Below are 24894 nucleotides of genomic sequence, written 5' to 3'. Positions count from 1 at the left end.
CGATCAATACTATTGTACGAGCGATACTATGAAGCGAGGGTGGTCGGCGCCTCGTTGTGAGTGCCCACTAAGTGTAAAAACATGCCGAAGATACATGAATGAGCGCGGTGTAGGTCGCGATCGCGGTCGAAGTTTACATCGGTGATGGGCAGAACATAACGAAGATACCTTCCTTTCAGTGTTCTTTGCAGTTTCCATATAATCAAAACTTGCTTACAACAACCTTGCTTACAACCAGTCGCAAACTGACTACAACCAGAAATAAATAAATTCACCAGCCGTATCTTCGGCGAATGTCACGTGGTTTAAAAACCACCTTCTTCTTCTTCTTTACGTGCCATATCCGCGACAGAGATTGGCAATCAGCATGGCTATTCCGATCTTAGATGCTGCTGCTCTGAATAGTTCGGTTGATGTTCTTCCGTACCATTCCCTTAAGTTACGCAACCATGAGATTCTTCTTCTTCCTACACTTCTCTTGCCCTGGATTTTCCCCTGTATAATTAATTGAAGTATGTTGTATCTCTCATTACGCATAACATGCCCCAGGTATTGCAGCTTTCGTGTCTTGATGGTTTCCAATATTTCCAGTCTTTTGTTGACTCTTCACATGACTTCGTTGTTTGTTACATGCTTGGTCCATGATATCTTCAGGATTCTTCTATGCTTCACAAGCATTTACATATCTGTGTAAATGCTCAGTTTAAATGCTTCACAAATGCTTCCAACTTTTTCCAGTAAACTTTAATTTACCACGCAATCAGCAGCTCGATCGCGATGTAAAACAAACTATTTTGTTTTGGCATCGACATCGTTGTAAACCGCAATGAGAGGTCACGAGGGTGAACATCGAGGGAGACATCCTTGGTATGTGCGCTCTCATAATAGAATGAGGGTTTGTTTTGGCATCGATGTAGCGACCGCGATCGCAACCTACACCACGCACATCCATGTATCTTCGGCATGTTCGTACCCTTTAGGCAAGCCGCACACCAACGAAACATGAAACGTAATACATGAAACATGAAACGTAAAACACGTTTCACGAAAATAAAACATGGCTAAACAAATCTTGAAGTCCGCCTACCAATGAAACGAGTGTGATTCATGTTCATAAAACATTTTTATTTTCGGAGAGTTTCATAAATGGCCGGACGTTTATTTATTTAGCAGTGTTTTATTTCCATGAGACGTGATTTACGTTCCAGGTTTCTTTGATGTGCGGTTGAGACTTCTGATTGTGTTGACAGTTGTGTCTCAAGACAGTTGGTTTTCGTTTTGATTCAGAGCACACAACAGAGGCCTCTCTGAAGAACACAATAGTGTGAAACGTACGTAAGAAGATGGTGGTTGCCTCTGAAAGAGAATAAAATATTAACTTCTTTCATTTTATCTTAGTTTACTCTTATGATGAGTACAAAGAATCAAGATTCAATGGAAGTTACTTAGATAAATTGACAAGAGGTGAATGCATATTGAAGATTCGCTCTTGTCTGCTTCATTTATCTTTCGTTTGTTTTACAAATTTTAGAAAGCATGGATTTAGGTTGACACCAGAATGTTGGTTCCCAAGATAAAAGTTTTAGATTTGCCAATCTAAGACTTCTCATTGTGTATAACAGAATACTTGACGAGCCGAAAAAGTGTACTGAAGAAATAGAACGATCAGCAACTGCTAAAAAAGCTACTAGTCATCAAAAAATCAGACTACTAGTAAGATGCTTGCTCTTTCTAGTTTTCCTGAATGCTACCAAGTGCTGCCGTCTACTCTCAAAGGGAAAAATAAATGACTCATATATGAGTTTTGAGATGTCTTGTTGGAGGCGAATGCTTAGAATCCATGGGTGGCTCCAACAGCAAATAAATTGGTACTAAGACAACTTAACATCAAGGCAAAAATAAGACTTTTGTTTATATTATTAATAATGAAAATGCAGACTTCTATCTTGTCATCAACATTCGATGAAACGCTATAAGGGGTAACTCATCCAAAACGAAGAAATTATTATCAGAACGGTGTTCAAGTTTATTTATGTTTTTAAACACACTTATGATCTTTACCAGCAGTTCTTATAAAAATAAAACAAAAGGTTTGTTCAAATGCACCTTTTTTGTTATTTGCAGGTAAAACGAGTTTGTTAAGTCATTTTATTTATTGAAGACCCATCAAAAAAAGAGGAGAAACTCTGGTTGGTTTTCTTCTTTAGAAGGATGAAGCCTTCGATGATAGGAGTAACAATAAAAGACAAGATCATAAACGGGACATACGAACCGGAGTTACAAATATTGTGGAGATATGTTGCAGACTAAAATGGAGACGGGCTGGTTAAGCGGAAAGGAGGAAGGATAGAAGGTGGATGCGTAAGTTAACCGAATGCAAACCAAGAACAGATAAACGCAACCACCTACACGATGGCAGTATAATCTGAGAAAGATGACAAAAAATATTTTTTGTGCGGTATAGATCCAATTATTGGGGAAACCTATGTGCTGCTGTGAACCTAAAACGGGCTGATATTGATGACGAAGAGCTAGATCATATAATTTTCCACTCGTATATACTTTAAATAGAGAATATTATAAAACCGTTGACAAGGAGGCGAGACTAAAATTTATTGGAATTTAAGACTAAATAATAACAGAAAATACTTACATTTTCCAATCTTGTAGCTCTAAAAGGAGCCCGTCCTGTCCAAGACATATACGCATTGACCCGTCCATCTTCCTGGACACATTCTACAACGGAGTCATCTCCCATTTTCGCATCATCCGACAATCCCACTCCCATCCAGACCGGGTTCCCGTTGGCTTTCATCTCAAAGTCGAAAGCGTCTCCAACGGAAGTGATTGCGACAGCCACCTTGCAGTTTTGACTGCTTACGCAATCGATGGGGGCCCCATAACAATATTTGGTAACTCCACAACCGCTGTAGAATGAGTCGGCAGGAACGGATCTTTTACGGATCTGGACCGGTTGGGATTGGATGCCCACCCAGAAGGTACTGTAGTCTTGAGCTATAGTTGAACTAGAAAAAAATAACACATTTTTATAAAAATCATAGTTGAATAGGCTGTGGAATATAAACGACGCCGCACACATCTTATAAAAATATAACGTCACTCAAATGCAATTAAATTTATATGAATAGATTCGTCTCGAAATTGGAATCATTTCATAGCATTGCGCCATCTCTGAATTTTTATTAATAACCGCCTAAATCTAGTTTTCTTTGGAAAATATTAGATACAAGTACATATGCATTTTTAAACCCTGTATTACAAAATTAGATCAAATTAGCAACAGACTAGCGAGAACCGCATGTCGATACCTTTTTTCTATCTCGAGATATCTTAAAACCTGTAAATTTTAAACCTAACCGTTACTGTCACCGGTAAACGAAGTTAAGGAAAGGTAGTGTGCTGTGGAAAAAACAAAGAAACATTTTCCAGATCTCAACGTATATAACTAATTAATTAATTAATTAAAATAAATTAAAACAATAAGACAGACAACACTATAAAATATAACAAAGAAATAAAAATAACTACTTAGTGACGACTTAAATGTTCAAATTATTGCCCATCATTTTTGATTCAAGCATTTACTCTTTCAAGAGTAGATTGAACAGCAGTCTTAATTTCTGCTCTCTAAATGCCTTGAATGGGGTTTCGTATTCTCTGGATCATTTTTTCTCGAGTAGGCCTAGCTCATAGATTTAAGAAGCCAAGAAGGTGTTTTCATTAATCTAAGGCCTAGCTGCAAAAACAAGGTCTTTAATCCGTTCCCATACGTAAACAAAAGTGAAATACCAAACCATCCCTACACCAAACAGTTAAATCTGGTGATAGTCAGATAATTGGATCCTTTCTTTTCGATAACGCTATTATTGGTGAACGCTCTCTAATTTTTTTAAGGAATGAATTGCCTCTTCTTCTGGAAGATGTACCGATAGCAGTTCGTATGTCCATGTTGTTTTGAGCACGATGGTTGTCCCGCGCATTTTTCCAGAGTAGTAAGAGATTTTTTAGATGATTCGTTCGCTGATAGATGGATAGGACGTGGAAGCCTTTTTTTGGCTAGCCAGATCACCAGATTTAACTGTTTTACACTTTTATTTATAGGGACGGATTCAAGACCTTGTTTTTGCCGCTAGGCCCACTACTCGAGAAAATATTATCCAGAGAGTAGGAAACGCCATGCAAAGCATTGCGAGAGCAGAAGTTGAGACTGCTGTTCAATATACTTTTAAAGAGTAAATACTTGCATCGAAAATTATGGGCCATAATTTAAACATTTAAACAAGACGTCACTAAGTAGTTGTTTTTATTTCTTTGTTATATTTTATAGTGTTGTTTGTCCGATTGTTGTTTTAATTAATACACGTTGACATCTAAAAAATAGTTCTTTGTTTTTTCCACAGCACACTACCTTTCCTTAACTTCGTTTACCGGTGACAGACAGGTATGTTTAAAATTTACACGTTTGTTAAGATATCTCGAGATCAAAAAAAGTATCGACATGCGGTTTTCGCTATTCTGTTGCTAATTTTATTTAATTCTGTAATACAGGATTAAAAATTTATACCTACTTGTATTTAATATTTTCCAACGAACACTAGATTTCTGAAAATAATAAAATAAGGCCTCCTAGCTGACATATAACTTAATGAGCTGTTTGGAAATTATAACTCTTACATTAACGAAAAAGAGCTGTTTTCAGCAAGACCAAGTTTGCAAAATTCGATTTAGCAGAACCGGACTTACAGCCATTTTTTCATAACAAAGTTCCCACTCACCCCCACCTCTTATTTGCAAAGGTAGAATTAAACTTGTGAAATCAAATATGCGCAGAAATTTATGAAGAATACGATGATCGAATTTCCAGTGCCCTTTCGTTAGGCAAATATTGTAAAAATTTTATTTTCTAATTTTTAATATTTAATTACGCCCTCTAGCGGTGAACCTACAATTATGAAAATGATTTCCAGGCCTTTCCCGAGGCAACTTTTGTTATGAATATTTTTTTCTCAAAGTTGTACTGTAAACGGTTCCTGAGATATGACCGAGAGCCGTTCTTATTGGGACACCCGGTACGTGCGTTAGAGTGGAAGAGATTTTGTAAATCAGCAGTTCATAAATATTTCTGCAGGTATTAAGGCAATTATTGTCGCAATAGTAACCATAGATGACAACGAACTTTTAGTGACGCACCGCAAAATATGGGCCTTTGACTCACTGCTCACCTCTAATTGGCTTAGCTCACTCTCAGTTAAGCTATTTTTAATAGCAACTACACTAATAATATTTATAAATATGACAGTTTTATGGACATCAAAAACAGTTTCAACATAAATATTAATTACAATTTATGCCGTTATTAACCAAAAATCACAGTTGCCGCAATGGTATGAAATGATTGTAATTTCGGGACGAATATATTCATGTTCATTTTATTAGACCAGGACGAATCTGTTTTGAGGTGGATGTGAGAGGTGTCATTCGGATTTTTGCAGATAAAGTTAGGTGACAACTTCAATAATTATAATTGACTTATGCTCCTTCTCAAATATGTCCGAAACATTAATAAAAAAATTTAAATATTTAATAATTTCGAAAAATATCGATTTTCTTCTACTTTCATTGCTTATAACTTTAAAACGTCTCATTTTGGAACAAAGTCGTAAAGAAAGAAAATAAAGATAATTTTCTATAATATATGACTGGTTTAAACTGTCTTAAATTATTCCCCTTTCTGCAAAATAGCAATAAATAGAAAATAAGGGGACAAAAATGACTCTTTTTATTTAATGTTTTTCAACCACTTTGGTTGCACTTAGAACCTTCATAATTCGCTTAGAAAATTCTTATAACATACTTAAACCGTCCACCAAATTTCATTAAAATCGACCTAATAGATTTTGCATAATAATTTTGCAATCTAAATTTTTTTAAAAAAGTTCAATTTTTTTAAAAACTTTCTGAACAAAAAGTAGACCGGTTAGAAGTTTGCTAATTTTTTACATATAAAAAGGTTCTCTACCTATCTAATACACTTTACAGAATTAAAATCGGATTATTTAAGCGGCCTAAGCACTGTTTTAAAGTTATAAACAATGTTTTGACTTATAAACAAATACAGTGAGGACGTTTGAGTTGGAATAAATTCATTTTATTATATTGGAATTAATTTAATTAAAAAATTTTTTTTAATTCAAACTCTGTATAAATAATTATGTTAATATTTATATTAGTGAATACAAAATTAAATAGCCTTTCGATTGAGCTATCACACGGCACCTATTCTCATTTTAAAAAATCCTCGATTACGTCATCACGCCCAGATGGATGACGTCACTAATATGATATATATACCAAAAAATTAGAATTTAAAAACAAAAATCGACGTGTTTCGGGATTTATCTCCAGAGACGCCTATTCTCGAGAAAATGAATCTATGCCAACTCAAACGTCCTCACTGTATCTGTTTATAAGCCAAAAAATTGTTTATAACTTTTAAAACAGTTCTGAGGCCGCTTAAATAATCAGATTTTAATTCTGTAAAGTGTAGTAGATAGGTAGAGAACCTCTTTATATGTAAAAAAATTAGCAAATTTCTAAATGGTCTACTATTTGTTCAGAAAAATTTTAAAAAATTTGAACTTTTTTAAAAAAATTTATATTGCAAAATTATTCAGCAAAATCTATCAGGTAGATTTTAATGAAATTTGGTGAACGATTTGAGTATCTTGTAATAACTTTCCAAGCGAATTACGAAAGTTTTAAGTGCAACCAAAGTGGTTGAAAAACATTGAATAAAAACAGGCTTATTGTACCCCTTATTTTGTATTAATTGCTATTTTGCAGAAAGGGTAATAATTTAAGACATTTTTAACCAGTCGTTTATCATACAAAATTCAATTATCTTTATTTTATTTCCCTACGATTTTGTTCCCAAATGAATCGTTTTAAAGTTATAAGCAAAGAAACTAGAAAAAATCGATGTTTTTCAAAATTTTTAAATATTTGAATTTTTTTATTAATGTTCCGGGCATATTTGAGAAGGAGCATAAGTCAATTATTATTGTTGAAGTTGTTACCTAATTTTATCTGCAAAAATCCGAATGCCACCTCGCACATCCAAAAATAGACGTTTCTTCACAGATCCGCCCTGGTCTATATTGCATTTGAGTGAGATTGCATTTTACATTAGATGTGTGCGGTATCCTTTCTGTGTTTTAATTAATGCTTTGTATTAATCCCCCAAAAATCTTTCGAAGATTTTCTCTTAAATATGCCAAGTAGTCAATATGTATTATTTATTCTTCATGTGCCGCGCTCAATTATCGAATGTTGGCTATCAAACTGGCTATAGTAATTTTGTTGACGGCAGCTCGGAAAAAGGATGCAGAGGATCTGTTAAACCATTCTCTCAGGTTTCTAAGCCATGCGTCCAAGATTTCGAATCGAAGATTGGATGGAATTTTACCTAGATAACTAGACAGGTTGTGGAATGCAATCTTAGATTGCCCCTAGTCCTCTTCTAATTTATCGTTCGTTATCTTTGCAAATTTTAGAAAGCAAAAATTTGGGCTATCACCTGAGCTCGGTTCCATTAGAAGTCTTTAGATTTTCGGATCCAAAACATATGTTCTGTTGGTGGTTTACGGAATCAATTAAATGAAATTAAAATAAATCTAAACACAACAAACTGTCAATAATATATTTATTTGTGTCGGTAAAACAGCGTGAATATTTCTTGAAAGAGGGTTGTTATTCTTTGCGAGTGTGGTGGTGTGACTGCCGCGGTTGGCCGCTATGACTATACTGAACGAGATCACAAACACTTTAGTCTGTCTGGTGTTCTACCATATGGCCAGCTAGGCGACAATAATTTATTAGATCTGTCGTTCTGTGGTTTTTAAGAAGTTGGCATAAAGAGGCTGGCCCTTTATCTGGTACCTATCGTAATCTATGAATTTGTGTTTCCAATGAAATAGTATATTACATACCTAGCGGGAAAGTACTCTATTTCAGCCGAGCGGCAAGGTAGTTTGCCGTAAACTACAGACGCGAGGCTAGAATGAGTACCCGCGAGGTTTGTATACTATTTTACTCACAATCGGTTAGTAGTTTATGGATTTCTAATACTCACAATCTACCAATAATAATTTCGTTTCAAATATCTGTGTCCATTTTCATTATGTGATAAGATGGATTATTTTAAGTAACCTGTGAGATCGTTGCTAGGTAACAAAACAAGTTTGTTGAATCTGACATTTAGGCGATACACGACGCCATTAATTGAACATATAATCAAATTGTGTTTATTTTACAAAAATGTCTGATAGTGAATTTGAATGTACGCCACCAGAACTGCGGGTATTCTTTCTAAACCATCTTTTAATCAAAAATGACATTGACATTTGCAGGTAGAAAAGTGACAGATGCTAGCCGGGAAAGTACTTTCCCGGCTAGCTGGGAAAGTAAAGTAGGTAATAAGTCGCTTCCTGATTACTTCAAAGGTTAGAAATCCATAAATTACTAACCGATTGTGAGTAAAAGCCATTAATTTATACAGTCTGGTTTTGTATTTAGGAGCAAAAGACATGTGAATTTTAAATGACTCATATTATTTTCGTTTAGAAAAGAAAGTTAATATTTAAAATTAGCAATTAAAAAAATAGTAAAATAATAATTGAAACGTGTCGCCACACATCTAATTATTGTTTTAATAAATATATAAATTATATCATAAACAATAAGATTTATGTTCCATTGCACATTGGTAGGAAATATCACTTAATGATAAATTACTTTAATAAGGTACCATCATTATCGTACAATATAATCTACTAGACTGTTCTACAATTTAACTGAAAATCTAAAAATGTTTCTATTAATCTTCCTGTAGATCAATGAACCAGACGGTCATTTACCACGCTCAATTACTCCGCTAAAGTAGCAGAAAAATCACAATACGTGGAAAGATAAAAATCCGATACGCTTAACCATTACGAAAATCTTAATCGCAGAAAATAAATTACATTATTTTATTTCCAACGGCTCCATAGGAAATGAATTAATTCTATGTAGTTAAAATGTAACAATTAAAGAGTTTAAAACCATGTTGCACAAAAAATATAATAAATTGAATGTTGACTAAAATACAGTTTGAGAAGTTTATACACAGATTATACAAAAACGCTCTAGGTGACAACGTAATCAAAGAATAATTGAATGGTAATTTGACAATTTGTTTGGAGAATATTGGCATTCAACATAGTTATAGGGTGAGGCAGATAACTGGCCTATTAGAAATATCTCGAGAACTAAAGGTAACAGAATCATCAAAATTGGAATAAAGGGGTTTTGAGGAATGATCTATTAAATGAAAATATTTTCATCTCTTTGCAACTTCCGGTTATACCGGAAGTTGCTTATAACTTGGTTTTTTTTAAATGGGACACTCTGTATATTTTTACATTTCTGGATTGTCCTCAATATCTTCTTTCTTAAAATATGAGATTTTGTAATACTATACAGGGTATTTTAAAAGATATATATATAAGAATAATTACGTTTTTTTATTAATTTCGTAGCAATATTCACACCCTGTAGAATTGTAATAGTTTGACATTAAAAACTCTGCTTACGTTCAAGTGATTTCTAATATAGTCTATTGTTGTTAAGAATCATTAGTATAGCTTATTTTGAAATTTTAGTATACAGGATTGGTCGAAACTCGGAATGAATATTTTCTGAGTTTTCTTAAATAGGACACCCTGTATTTTAGTATTGTAATGAAATGGTATTTCATAGTACTTTTTTATTTTATAAGTATTCCCTATACCTAACTGCTTAAATTTGTGAGTTATTGGTGATTAAAGCTAAAAATTAATTGCCACAAAAAATACGTAAAATTGTATTAGGTTGGCCGTGAAAATATTCAGTTACAAATAAGATTTCAGAAATAAATACATATAAATCCAGACTGATCCTTAAAATTACCAATAATGGTTTAGCTATCAAAATACCTACGTAATTAAGCTTGTTGGTGCGACTAACAATTAAGCACAAATTAAAGCAGTTAGGTATAGGGAATGATTAAGAAATAAAAAAGTACCATAAAATATTATTTCATTACAATACTAAAATACAGGGTGTTCCATTTAAGAAAACTCAGAAAATACTCATTCCGAGTTTCGACCAACCATGTATACTAAAATTAAAAATTTAGCTATACTAATGACTCTTAACAATAGTAGACTATATTAAAAATCATTTGAACGTAAGTAGAGTTTTAGTTGTCAAACTACTACAATTCTACTGGGTGTGGACATTGCTACGAAATTAATAAAAAAAAACGTAATTATCTTTTAAAATACCCTGTATAACATTACAAATCCTCATATTTTAAGAAAGAAGACATCGAAGAGAATCCAAAAATGTAAAAATATACAGGGTGCCCCATTTATAGGGGTGCCCAGGGTGTTCCGGTATAACCGGAAGTTGCAAAGAGATGAAAATATTTTCATTTAATAGATCACCTTCAAAACCCCTGTATTCCAATTTTCATGATTCTGTTGCCTTTAGTTCTCGAGATATTTCTAATAGGCCAGTTATCTGCCTCACCCTGTGTACAAGGTGTCCCAAAAGTAGGGGAACGGTCGAATATTTCGTGAACTAATTATCGGATCGAAAAACTGAAATACACGTTTTCAATCATTGTTAACAATCTATCAAATGACATTAAATACGATCCCCCACTCCACCCCTTGAAGGTGGGGTGGGGGGCAACTTTACAATCTTAAATAGAAAGCCTCAGTTTTCATTATAGATTTGGATTCATTATGTAAAAGTAAGCAACTTTTATTCGAGACATTTTTCGAATTGTGTATAGATGGCGCTATAATCGGAAAAAAACATTTACCGTTATACCATAGGTAATTTATACAAACGGTCTAATATCTCGAGAAATACACTTTCGAATGAAAAACCAGAAAATACGTGTTTAATATTTTTCAAAAACCTATCGAACAACACTAAATATGACCCCCCATCCCACCCCCTAGAGGTGGGGTGGGGGGTTACTTTAAAATCTTAAATAGCAACGTCCATTTTTTATTACAGATTTGGATTTGTGATGAAAAATGAAGCAACATTGATTCGAAACATTTTTTAGAATTATTGATAGATGGCGCTATAACTGGAAAAGGACGATTTATTAGCGCCATTTATCAACAATTCTAAAAAATGTTTCGAATAATGTTGCTTAATTTTTAATGACGAATACGAATCTGCAATAAAAAATGTAGGTTGCCTTTGAATATTTTAAAGTTACCCCCACCCCACCTATAGGGGTGGGGTGGGGGGTCATGTTTAGCGTTATTCGATAGGTGTTTAAAAAATATAAATGCGTATTTTTTGGTTTTTCATTTGGAAGTGTATTTCTGGAGATATTAACCATTTCTATAATTTACTTATGATAACATGATAAATTGATAAAACATAACATGATAAAAAATGTCCCGAATAAAAGCTGCTATATATATGCATTTTTCGAATTGTGTATAGATGGCGCTATAATCGGAAAAAAACATTTACCGTTATACCATAGGTAATTTATACAAACGGTCTAATATCTCGAGAAATACACTTTCGAATGAAAAACCAGAAAATACGTGTTTAATATTTTTCAAAAACCTATCGAACAACACTAAATATGACCCCCCATCCCACTTACTTTAAAATCTTAAATAGCAACGTCCGTTTTTTATTACATATTTGGATTTGTGATGAAAAATGAAACAACATTGATTCGAAACATTTTTTAGAATTATTGATAGATGGCGCTATAACTGGAAAAGGACGATTTATTAGCGCCATTTATCAACAATTCTAAAAAATGTTTCGAATAATGTTGCTTAATTTTTAATGACGAATACGAATCTGCAATAAAAAATGTAGGTTGCCTTTGAATATTTTAAAGTTACCCCCACCCCACCTCTAGGGGTGGGGTGGGGGGTCATGTTTAGCGTTATTCGATAGGTGTTTAAAAAATATTAAATGCGTATTTTTTGGTTTTTCATTTGGAAGTGTATTTCTGGAGATATTAACCATTTCTATAATTTACTTATGATAACATGATAAATTGATAAAACATAACATGATAAAAAATGTCTCGAATAAAAGCTGCTTACTTTTACATACGGAATCCAAATCTGAAATAAAAACTGGGGGTATCCATTTAAGATTTCAAAGTTACCCCTCACCCCACCTCTAGGGGATGGAGTGGAGGTTCGGGTTTGGTGTCATTCGATAGATTTTTGAAAATTATTGGAAACGTTTTTTTCAGTTTTTCGATACGATGTTTATTTCGAGAAATATTCGACCGTTCCGCTACTTTTGGGACACCCTATATACAGTACGTAAATCGTTCTGCTGGACATAGGGAATATACATTTAGAGAATTGTGGCAACTGCGCTAACCTGTGTTAGTTGAAGCTTCTGTTCGATTACGAGTTTTTGGTGCAATAGAGCTGTTAGGACGAATAGAATGAGTGAGTTTTGAAGCAAGGCTGTCCATAAATAAATCAAAAACAAAGTTTATGAATAATAAGTTAATAATTTTACTTTAATTTTTAAAACAATTTTTATTTAAAAACTACATAATTTCAAAACTAAACAGTTTTCCCAATCCCCTAAGCCAAAAATATTTAGCTAGGTACTACGTTGTTATATTTTGACGTTTATTTGTGTTAGTGCCCCTAATGCTAACAACAATATTGTTATCGAGAGAGCTCAGTTGCCACAATTATTTTAATATAATACAATGTATGTATTTATGTATCTAAATATATACAACGTAGGTTCCCTATGTCCATCTGAACGATTTAAATACTGTATACGGTGAGCACGTAAAGGTTGGAATAAATTAATTTTCTCGTGAAAGGACGATTTTGGAAAAAATCCCGAAAGAGGTCGATTTTTATTTTTAAATTATGACGTTTTGGCATCTATATTATACTAGTAACGTCCTCCATCTGAGCTTGATGGCGTAATCGATGATTTTTTAAATGAGAATATGCGTCGTTGTGATAGCTAATTTGAAAGTTTATTCAATTCTCTATTCAGCAAAATAAACATTAACATAATTTTGTATACAGGGTGGCCAAAAAAATGTTTATTAATTAAATTAATTGAGACAAAAAGAAGAATGTATGTATTTTATTTGATTCAAAATACATTTTACAGCTGTGAGAAAACAGGAAGAAATGCATATTTATTTGACAATAAATTTTATTTTTCGCTTAAATTCAATGCTAAAGCTGCCACTGCCACCTGTCTCTATGCAGTTTGCACATATAATTTAAGCGAAAAGCTATTTTTTTAAATAAATACTTTGTTTCTATTTCCAGATAGCAGTAAAACGTATTTTGAATTAAATAAATTACATACATTCTCTATTTTGTGTCAACTAATTTAATTAAAAAAAATTTTTGGACATCCTGTATAAATAATAATGTTAATGTTTATATTACTGAATAGAGAATTGCACAACCTTTCAAATGAGCTGTCACACGACCCCTATTACTGTCAGATGGATGACGTCTCCTGTATGACATATATGCCAAAAAGTCATAAATTAAAAATAAAAATCGACCTGTTTCGGCATTTCCTTCTAAAATCCCCCATTTACGAAAAAAATAATTTATTCTTTTTTTTATTTACGTGCTCTCTGTATATGGACGCTGTTTAACGACAAATTGTGAATAACACAACAACCGGTCACAGGGTTTAAATAATTGAAGAAAATAATTAAACAAAACTGTCTTACCTAAAATTGAAAAATAAAGTCGTAGGCTCTTGTTAGTAGAGTTTAAACCAACTTTGTTCTTAATGACAGCTTATTAAGACGGCTCGATCTTGCATACTTTTTATCAAATTGTCAATATCGTCTTACTCAATTTGTTGCCACTGCTCTGGCATACAGTTTAGCAGCTCTTCCTTTTCTGGAACACTAATTCTTGCTGTTGTAGACGTCTTTTTGGTATATTCTAAATGTGCTCGATGGGATTTTTGTCGGGGGATTGAGCAGGCCAGGGCAATACCTGAATATTGTTCTGCTCTATAAAATTTCTCACGATGCTTGCAACATGCGGGCGTCCAATGTCGTGCATCAGCATAACAGTTTCTTCGAATTGGCAGCATATGGACGAACAATAAGCTCAAGAATATAATCTCGATATTCATTTGCTGTTAAAAATCCTTCAATATGAACCAGATCAGTTCAAAAACCTATTGAAACTCCAGCCCAAACTATCTAAGTTCTTCCTTAATATACATATGTCAACTTCTTAAACAGTTTTATTCTCCTGTTTAACTGAGGAGGGAAATCTTTAGATCAGATATTCCCATGTACTTGAAAAGCAAGGTCTTCGATTAATGTGTACTCCCAATTCTAACGTATGGAGCAGAAACATTGACCCTAACCAGGCAAGTAATCAATAAGATACAAGTGTCACAGAGAGCAATGGAGAGGTCAATTTTGAATTGGTTCCCAAGAGACAGAGTTTCAAATCAAATAGTTAGGAGAAACACTGGTGTTACGGATGCTAAAATGGAACTGGGAGGGACATGTTGTCCGATTCAGGGGTGGAAGATGGACCAATAATTTTAGAATGGAGCCCTAGACACGATGCTTTTCACGATGTTAATGATGATGATGATGATGATGATGATGATGATGATGATGATGATGATGCTGATGATGATGATGATGATGATGATGATGAAATGCCTTCTTTATTCGTTTTCTCGTTCGTGTTCGAGTACTGTATTAGTAGAAATACCAAGAAAACTGTACTTACTTGAAAACAATAGGTCCCTCATATCCTACAGGTGGCACCCAAATGAGATCCAAATGGTCTTTCGGACTCGGATTGTTGTGCGTAACGGAATCTGCAGCCTCCCTACAGTCGAGGGTATGTGCTGGTGTACCTCCTGGCAATTGGAATGTCCCCACTATTTCTCCGTTCGGCGTTCGGCCTTGGATTAAGAATCCCTGGAATTTGAGACCTAGTGTGGAGCCCACGGTGAGTTGAACTACGTCGTTCTGCAGTCGAGATACGATGGAGTACTGTGGAGGTCCTTTTTGAGCTGCCAGTCCACCCCCGTGGAAGGGTGTGAGGGAGTTACATGCTGAGGACGGGGCTCCGTCGGGCAGTGCTTGCGTTGAGCAGATGAGGAAGAGTAGGAACGGCAGTTTCATTGTGAATTTCTGAAAAAAAAATATATATTCGTATAATTTTAAAAATTTTTAAAAAATTAAATAAAATTCCTATTTTAATAATATCCATATTTAAAAACAAACAAAAACAAACAACTAGACTCCGTAAGTCCTAGGTTTTCAGCAAACATAACCAAAAGTAGAACAGGAAGTTGATCAGTTGATATTTGAACTCTTTGCGAAAATCTGCGTCGATTGTTTTACGTTTTCACTAATTTTGAGTCATGTTTGCTAAACTTTTCATATTTTGCCAAAATAAATATTCATGCTCGACTTTTCAATACGCGATGACTTATATATCACATGTACTATTTCTACGACTATAATTTGACCCTTCCGGTTACATCGTTTTAACCGGAACTGATATTAAACCCGGAAGTATACATATTTATTTTGGTCTTTTTAAAGCGCGTCTATAGTCCAGAGAAATTAGATTTTTCTCGTCACACATCCCCCTCCAGGCCGAAACCAAATTTTTTGAGTAGTATGGAAATCTATAATAATAGCCTATATGTTTCTGCAGCCGATTTTGATGATATATATTTTTTTTTTTTTTTTTTTATTTTATAATATTTTTATTTAGATAGATAGATAGATAGACATTTATTGTTTTTAAAAACTACAGTTTTATAACAATGAGTTTAGTAAGTACAGAATATAACTAACAACTAGTCTAGAACATAAATAACTATTAACAAATTTAAACAAAAGTTAAGCGCTATCACTAACTGAAATGGAGAACTTGGTTTTTTTAATAAACACCAATGAAGGAGAAACTGAAGTACAGAATATAACTAACAACTAGTCTAGAACATAAGTAACTATTAACAAATTTAAACAAAAGTTAATCGCTATGACTAACTGAAATGGAGACTTGTTTTCTTAAATAAACACCAATGAAGGAGAAACTGAAGATTATTCATTTAAAACAAAAGATCTAAGTTTTATGATATTCCAAATATATATTGAAATTGCTTTCAGAGATATTATAGTTACATTATTAAGACAACCAATAAGGTCGGTGCAATTATTAAGGGGGGCCATATTAACCGGTTTCATTGAACTGTAAATGGGACATTCAAACAGTAAATGTTCAAGAGTTTCCAACTTGTTTGTGTTACAAATAGTACAGATTTCAGATGGTCGTATATGATATGTTATACCATTATAGGTAAATTTTAACACATGGCGATTAGATGTTCGAAGTTGCGCCATGGCACGAATGTATTTTATGGGAATTTGAAATTCCAGATATTTCTGTACTGAGGTATCTACGGATAAATGTTTGTAAATAGTTGAGAATGTTGACATGGAGACTGCTTGAATGTCTTCTTGATGAAGCATATCCATATACTTTTTTAACATGCTTTTCTTGTTTTTTAATAGCCAATCAGAGATGTTTTCATCCCAAGAAAATTCATAATCTAATATTTGAAAATATTGCTTAAACTGTGAAACCCAGTTGTATCTGTTCGTATTTATTGAATTATTTGCTGAAGAAATTTGAAGCTGACGGAGAAAACAAATAAGAGGAAGTCTTAAATCATGCATTTGCGATAGCTTGATAAGCCAATTTAAAGTTAGCTTGAAAATAGTAAAAGAAATTTTTACTCTTCCTGTCTCCAACCTAACAGCATAATCAGGTGTATTGATACTGAGATGTAAAAGTTTTTTAAAGAAAGTTATTTGTATTCTTTCTAACTGGTCAGCATATCTCATTCCCCAAACGGGCACACAGTTCATAACAAGGCTTTGAACTAGCGAATCGAAAAGTTGCACACGAGATGTCCAAGAATTCATTTTGGTTTTAGCCATTAAACCTATCACGTTACCAATTGCGTGTTTTGCTCTTTCCACTGTTGTATCGGCCATTGCTTTAAAAAGTGATGTTGTGGTTAGGGTGACTCCAAGATATACAAATTTGTTAACAACTTCTATTTTTTCATTCTTATATAGGAACTTAACGCCTTTATTGCCAATTTGACCGCTTCGGGCAAATGGAAGAATTTTGGTTTTGCCAACATTTACAGTTAGCTGGTTTTTGTCACTGTATTTTTCTAGATAACTTAAATTTTTACCGAGTTCAACTTCCGAGTCACATAGAATGACCAAATCATCAGCATACAATAGCATTATTATTTGATTTTGGCTATCAATGGAGATACCTTGTGATCCTTGACTAATAAAAAACTGTTCTATATCCGCAATAAATAAACTAAATAATAGTGGACTCAAAGGTTCACCCTGTAAGACTCCTGTTGAAATATCAAATGGTCTTGTGTAGCCGTTTGGAGTTTTGATGTACATCCTAGCATTATCATAAATGTTTTTCAAAATGGCTATTATTTTAGAACTCACCCCAAGGCCAAATAGCTTTTGCCACAGCAAATGATGGATAATGGAGTCAAAAGCCCGCTTATAATCTACAAAGGCAGCGTACACTTTGCGTTTTTTCAGTCGTAGTTGCAGTTGTACAGCAGAAGTGAGGGTGAATACATTATCAATGCAACCCCTTGATCCCCTGAAACCCGACTGACATTCGGGAAGAACATTATTTACTTCAACCCAATCTCTGAGTCTGTTTAACAAAATATTAGTAAATATTTTTTCAACACAATTAAGTAAGGCAATACCTCTATAGTTTGCTGGATCATCTCTGTTGCCCTTTTTAAATATCATAGTAAAAATGACTTCACTCCAGTTATGCGGCGTAATGGTTGTTTCCAGTATTCTATTAAACATGCCCGTTAAATACAGTATCCAATTATTTGGAAGATTTTTAAAGAATTCATAAGAAATATGGTCAGTTCCAGGTGCTTTACGATTGGGACAGTTATTTAGGACTCTATATATTTCGTCACTGGTTATAATAGCGTCAAAAATGGGATGTCTTGCATCAAAAAAACGGGCATTATGATATAGTTTTGGGGGATATATATTCGAATAAAATTGCTCCCATACGTCTACATCGATAAAAGAAGTATTGTGATTTTTCCGAAATTTCCTAATCACTGACCAGAATGTTTTGGAGTCCCTGCTGTTTGCAAGTTGAGAATACAGGTTATGAAAATATATATGTTTTTTCTTTTTAATTATTTGTCTATAGGCTTTTTTTGATGTCAAAAAATTTGTTTTATAGGGGTCGCGGAAGTTATTTGATTTAGCTGTTTTGAGGCTTTGTTTCATGTTGTTTTTAGCTGAGGTACATTCATGATCAAACCATGGAGGACTTTGCCTGATACACGACGGGAAAGATTTTTCTTTACAAAGTTGTAATTGCGAAGCAGTTTCTTTAATTGCTGACATTAGATTATTGTATAGTTCCTGTGCATCAATATTTATAGAAAGAGACGTTTTATTCGAATGTTGCATAGAAATTTTATAGAAAAAGGCAAGGTCAGTATTCCATTGATATATAGTTTTTTTTTGTATAGGAAGTGCTTTTTTGAAACGACTTTGTCGAAAAAAGTCGGGAACGCAAGTTACCAGTATACCAAAGTGGTCAGAAGGGCTGTTATGGTTCATTACACATAAATCTTGGATAATAGGTATTGCACTGTTCTGGATAAATGCTAAGTCAATTACACTATTTCCAGCTTTGCTAATGTGAGTAAATTGTGCCGGTGTATCAGACTCAGTCCTCCCATTAAGTAGACAGAAAGAGTTGGTGTTCATGAAGTCAATAATATGGCGCCCCTTAGTATTTAAAACCATGTCATTGCTTAGACGATACTCCGATAGATTTGTGCCCTCCAGCATCTCTGGCGGAACTTCTCCAATATCTGATATTCTACTGTTAAAGTCACCGCCAATTAGAAGCGGAACATCGAAATGGTTTTCTAGAATTTCCGACAGAGATACTTGAAAAAGTTCTAGAATATACACAATATCTAAGGACGGTTTAAAATATACTGTGCAAATAATAATAGACTCTTCCGAAGGAGAAACCAGTCTGCAAAATAGCCACCACGGTGTTTTTTCTAAAATTACACAGTTGTATACATTTTTATAAAATATGTAGATACCACCGCTTGCTCTGCCCACGGATTTCTCTTTCGAAGCAGGACTACTTATAACATTATAGGATGACAAAACAATTGACAAATTATTACACTCATTAAGTAGCCATGTTTCAGTAAGACATAAAACCGAAAAATCATCGTAATCTCTAACAAATTCATCCAGATTGGCAAATCCTTGACAGTTCCAAAATACTATTTTGAATGATTGCTATTCAGGTACAGATGAGTTTGCCCCACATAAAGCAGGCTTTGAAGTCTTGAGTCCCTTTTCACGTCTAGGTGATTCCTGTTCCTCTCTATCACGTTTGGTTGTTCCTCTTGTAGTAATTCTAGGTATTTTGTTTATGTATCTAATCGTTAAATTTTTCTCCCCATTATCTATACGACTTTGTAGCTCTGTTCGTAATTCAGCTAGATATTTTGACTGGCAAGGTGTCAGATCTTGTTTTATGTATATGTTTGAGTTTGAGTTTTGATTCAGTTTAGATTTATTTTTAAGAACAAAAAGGGCATCTTCACTGGACATCATAGTAACTTTCAGCGGCCTTGGTTTCATATCTTGGCGAGTAAAGCCAAGCCGGCGATGCGAAGCTATTTGTAAGTTAGGAGCTACCTGATTTAATATTTGTTGTGCATTAACTTCATCGGATTCTGTATTTTCTGGAACACCCATGAGCAAAACATTTTTTTCCCTTTGTTTTCTATCAGCCAGCTCTATAAGGATATTTTCGGGAGGAGAGGATTCTATTTTCTGGATTTTAATTTTTAGCTGTTCGTTTTCTCTTCTTAGAACCGCTATTTCCGAGATGCAAGCGTCAATTTTTGTCGACTGAGAATTTACTAAATTATGTAAGTCAGACATTCGAGTGTTACATGTTGCGATAGCGTTACTTAAATTAGCAAGCTGAGCCATAATTGCGTTGAAGTGCATTGTGCTAGCATCTGCTTCTGTGGTACAATTTTGACACTTCCATGTCAACAAGGTTGCAGGTGAAAAATTTAAGGGTTGAGGTTGAGCACAAACACCGTGCCATGTTGTTTTGCATCCAGAACATTCCAGTTTGCTACCATCTGTCGGTGTTATAATTTTATGGCATGCCTGACAATTTAAATCCATTATAGTAATATTAACCGTACTATTAAAGGTACCACTAATTACTTAAGTTTTTGTCTAAGGCAATACTCAAGTTTCAATTAAGTAGATCGCTGAAATGTAGATTGTATTTCTTGTTTAAAAATTGGGTTTTTCTCCTTACAGGTGTGTTTATAGTAAAAACTATTCAACTGTTCTAAGGCAATATTCTGGTTTCGATTGAGTAGAACGTTGAAATGTAAATTGTATTTCTTTTTTAAAAATTAAGTTTTTCTACTTACAGTTGTGTTTACAATAAAAACTGTTTAACTTTTAACTTATATTGGTTAAATTCACAAGCCACTATTAAACGATGTTACCTCTACGGCTGCTAGAACTAAACTATATATAGTTTAGAACTCTTTGCGAAAATCTGCGTCGATTGTTTTACGTTTTCACTAATTTTGAGTCATGTTTGCTAAACTTTTCATATTTTGCCAAAATAAATATTCATGCTCGACTTTTCAATACGCGATGACTTATATATCACATGTACTATTTCTACGACTATAATTTGACCCTTCCGGTTACATCGTTTTAACCGGAACTGATATTAAACCCGGAAGTATACATATTTATTTTGGTCTTTTTAAAGCGCGTCTATAGTCCAGAGAAATTAGATTTTTCTCGTCACACATCCCCCTCCAGGCCGAAACCAAATTTTTTGAGTAGTATGGAAATCTATAATAATAGCCTATATGTTTCTGCAGCCGATTTTGATGATATATATAGTTATAAACAAATGAAGATCAAAAAACGGTAAATTTTCGCTTTTTTCGTCTATTACCAAAAAATTAAGCATTTTAAACAAAGGACCCCGCACAAACCTTATGGAAAATAGGTCCCAGTGGATTTCGTTCATACTTTGGAAAAATACTCTTTGAAGCATCCTGATTCTCATGGGCACAACTCAATCGTATAAAGGATTTTCAAAATATAGAGGTCCAAACTCGGAAAATTATAAGATTTACGGGGTATTCCAATTCCGTAAGTTACTGGTTATTTGGCAACATGTAGAAGTTTGGATCAAGAAAAAGTACTAGTAGTCTAGGATTTTTTCCTGGCTATCCAATGGCGACCTTGACCTTCAACGGACGTCATCATCTAGAGTTTCGAGGGCTTTAGGCATTAAATTGATATAAACAGATTACTCATGGGTTTTTGGGATCGCAAAACACGAATATGCCATCAGAATTGCCCTCCGGATGACGTGGTTGCCAGGCCAGGGCCACTGCAAGGGACGTCATCTTCTAGAGTTTCGATGGTTTTCGGCATTTAATTGATGCAAATGAATTACTGGAGAGTTTTTTGAGGTCATTAACACGAATATGCCACCAGAACCGACTCCCGGAGCACCTGGTTTCGAAGGTCAATGAAAGGGGCTCCTGGAGTTTCGAGGGTCTTTGGTACTACATTGATGAAAAGGGATTAATTATAGGTTTTTGGGGTTGCTGAACACGAATACGTGATCACATTGTGCCGTAGGCACAATGTGATTCGTGGGTCGGATCTGAGAGTGTATGCATGTTCAGCAACCCCAAAAACCTATAATCCATTTGATTCCTCCGAAACTCCAGAAGATAACCTGTCTTAGGCACCAGGTGCTCCTGTGTCTGTGCTGATCACGTATTCGTGTTCAGCAACCCCAAAAACCTATAACTAATCCGTTTGCATTAATGTAGTACCAAAGACCCTCGAAACACTAGGAGCCCCTTTTATTGACCTTGGAAATCAGGTGCTCCGGGAGTCGGTTCTGATGGCATATTCGTGTTTAGCTATCCCAAAAACCCATGAGTAATCTGTTTATAACAATTGAATGCCGAAAACCCTCAAAACTCTAGAAGATGGCGTCCGTTGAAGGTCAAGGTCAAAGTAAAGGTCGCCATTGGATAGCCAGGAAAAAATCATAGACCACTAGTACTTGTCCTTGATCCAAACTTCTACATGTTGCCAAATAACCAGTAACTCACGGAATTGGAATACCCCGTAAATCTTATAATTTTCCGAGTTTGAGCCTCTATATCTTGAAAATCCTTTATACGATTGAGTTGTGCCCATGAGAAATTTTTATCAGGATGCTTCAAAGAGTATTTTCCTAAAGTATGAACGAAATCCACTAGGACCTATTTTCCATAAGGTTTGTGCGGGGTCCTTTGAGAGTAAGAAACTCATAAATCGTATAAAAAACTTCAATATGGCGTTCGCTGAATATGTCTATCCTTATTGGTTGCTTAGAAAATTGCAAAATCATAAATTTTGAGTTTTTATAAATATGTATTCATAACTCATGTAAAAACTAACTTAGAACCTTCTTATTACACGGAATGCTGAGACTTATGGTGCTTAAATTATTTTCTAAATTTCAAAGCAATTGGTCAAATTGTTTAAAAGTTATTTAATTTGTTTATCTCAAATTCATTTTTTTTGCAACACAATAAGTCAGAAAATAATGAGGATACGCTAATACTTCGAAAAGTTTATGAAAGCAGAACATTTATACTATTAACTTAATTCAAAAAAAAGTACAAAAAGTAATTATAAACAGTGTAAAATTATTTTGAAAAAACATGTCAATTTTTTGCTTACTTCTAAACAATAATTAGAATAACTTTTTAACCGTCTCTTAGAAAAATTATTTTTTCATATTTAGAAAGAGTAGACTAAATTTTTATACACATTTAGAAAAAAAAAACAATTGTCCTAGGATAATTGGGGACAATTCACATGTTCTTGCAAAATAATTTTGCAATATTTAGAATTATTTTTTGTCATTTTTTTAAATCAAATTAATAGTGTAAATCTTCTTCTTTCATAAACTATTCAAAGTATTACTGTAACTTCATCATTTTCTGACCTTATAGTGTTGCAAAAAAATTAATTTGGGATAAACAAATTAAATAACTTTTAAACTATTTTACCAATTGCTTTGTTTAAGGTATGATTTAAGCGCCAGAAGTCTCAGCATTCCGTGTAATATGAAGGTTCTAAGTTAATTTTTACAACTTTTAAAAACTCAAAATTTATAATTTATTTTGCAATTTTCTAAGCAACCAATAAGGATAGACATATTCAACGAACGCCATATTGAAGTTTCTTATACGATTTATGAGTTTCTTACTCTTAAATTTGTTTAAAATGCTTAACTTTTTGGTAATAGACGAAAAAGCAAAAATTTACCGTTTTTTGATCTTGTATTGCTGGTGGAAGCACTCTCGGTGTAAGGTGGATTTGCCGAAGTTATGTGGACTGGTATTATATAGGTAGTAATCATTTCATAAAAAATATATGATAAAAAATTGGCTGTAGTACGATTAGTGCCGAGAATATGACCGACAAAGGAGATAAAACATAACGTCATGATGTAATGTTTTATGAATATCGAAAAGCCACACAGATACACGAAAAACGCATTTTGATAATGGATTTACGTTGTTTTAATTCTAGATTTGCGATAGTCAGGATCATGATGCAAACTGGAAACATATTATTGTGGTCAGATAGAAAACCGCAATGAACTATATTAATTATTATTATAGGTATAATTTTGCGAAATTGCCGATTGGGAAAATATATTGGTAATTAGTAATTGTCATAATGTAAGTTTATTTAAAATACCTTTTAACGAAAAATTTCTTTATCTACAAAGTGTAATTGAAACTGTCATTAATATTTTTGCTGTTCTGTGACTATCTTACAACCCTGTTTAGTAACGTGGCCGGTATAAGATACCTTCTGGATTCGACGATAAAACCACATTTCGAAAGCCTCAATTTTCTTGCAGGTGGCGTTTGTAAGGGTCCACGACTCAACTTCATACAACAGTATAGGAAAGATATAACATCGTAGTAACCAGTTTTTTTGTGGGTATTGATAAATTATGTCATTTAAATAGCCTAGCCATTTTTTAAATGCAGATCTTGCTTTCTGCATCCTGTTTGATTTCTAGGGAATGGTCCCAATTTTCATTGACGTTCGTACCAAGATAGCTGTATGTTTTTACTCATTCTGTTTTTGTTGACCGTTCACACTGATTCATCCAACACTAGAATATAATAGATCCGCATTCATACGTTTGATTTACTTGAAGAAAGCATTTGACAAAGTACGACTTAAAGATTTAATACATCTCTTGTACATCAAAGAGAATCCGTTGGACATTTAAATCCAAATGAAAACGTCATAGAAATCAGAATAGATGGACAACTTACGGAACCTGGAATACAGGCAATGGAATAAGACAGGGGAATTCACTACGGGACATGCTTTTTAATCTAAGCATGGATAAAGTTATATAGAGAGTCAATACAGGGAGATACAATGTGTCACCAAAGATTACAAATGTGATAGTACCAAAGATGCAACTAGCACCATCTATGAATAGTTAGTCAAAAGAAGCAGGAACTAAAATTCGAATTGTTATGTTCTGATGCCTTTTAAGATGTAAATATAAA

The 24894-nt window shown here is 33.8% G+C and overlaps 1 protein-coding gene across 4 annotated transcripts in view; it reads right to left on the bottom strand.

Annotated features, from left to right (window-relative positions):
- LOC126887254 (putative ferric-chelate reductase 1 homolog) overlaps positions 1-24894 on the bottom strand; it is a 139310-nt gene that overhangs the window by 28354 nt on the left and 86062 nt on the right. For 3 of the 4 annotated variants that reach the window (XM_050654669.1, XM_050654671.1, XM_050654670.1), the window contains exons 2-3: positions 14871-15280; positions 2654-3026 (exon numbers count right to left, since the gene is read on the bottom strand). In XM_050654669.1, the coding sequence (XP_050510626.1) occupies positions 2654-3026; positions 14871-15271 (774 nt within the window). In that variant the 5' untranslated portion in view covers positions 15272-15280. Of the gene's footprint in view, positions 1-2653; positions 3027-14870; positions 15281-23620; positions 23639-24894 lie in introns of those variants that run through there. The other variant, XM_050654672.1, reaches the window with a different exon arrangement.

This window comes from Diabrotica virgifera, chromosome 6 (genome assembly GCF_917563875.1).
Source record: "Diabrotica virgifera virgifera chromosome 6, PGI_DIABVI_V3a".
NCBI classification, from domain to species: domain Eukaryota; kingdom Metazoa; phylum Arthropoda; class Insecta; order Coleoptera; family Chrysomelidae; genus Diabrotica; species Diabrotica virgifera.
This window is presented reverse-complemented; position numbering and strand designations above follow the sequence as displayed.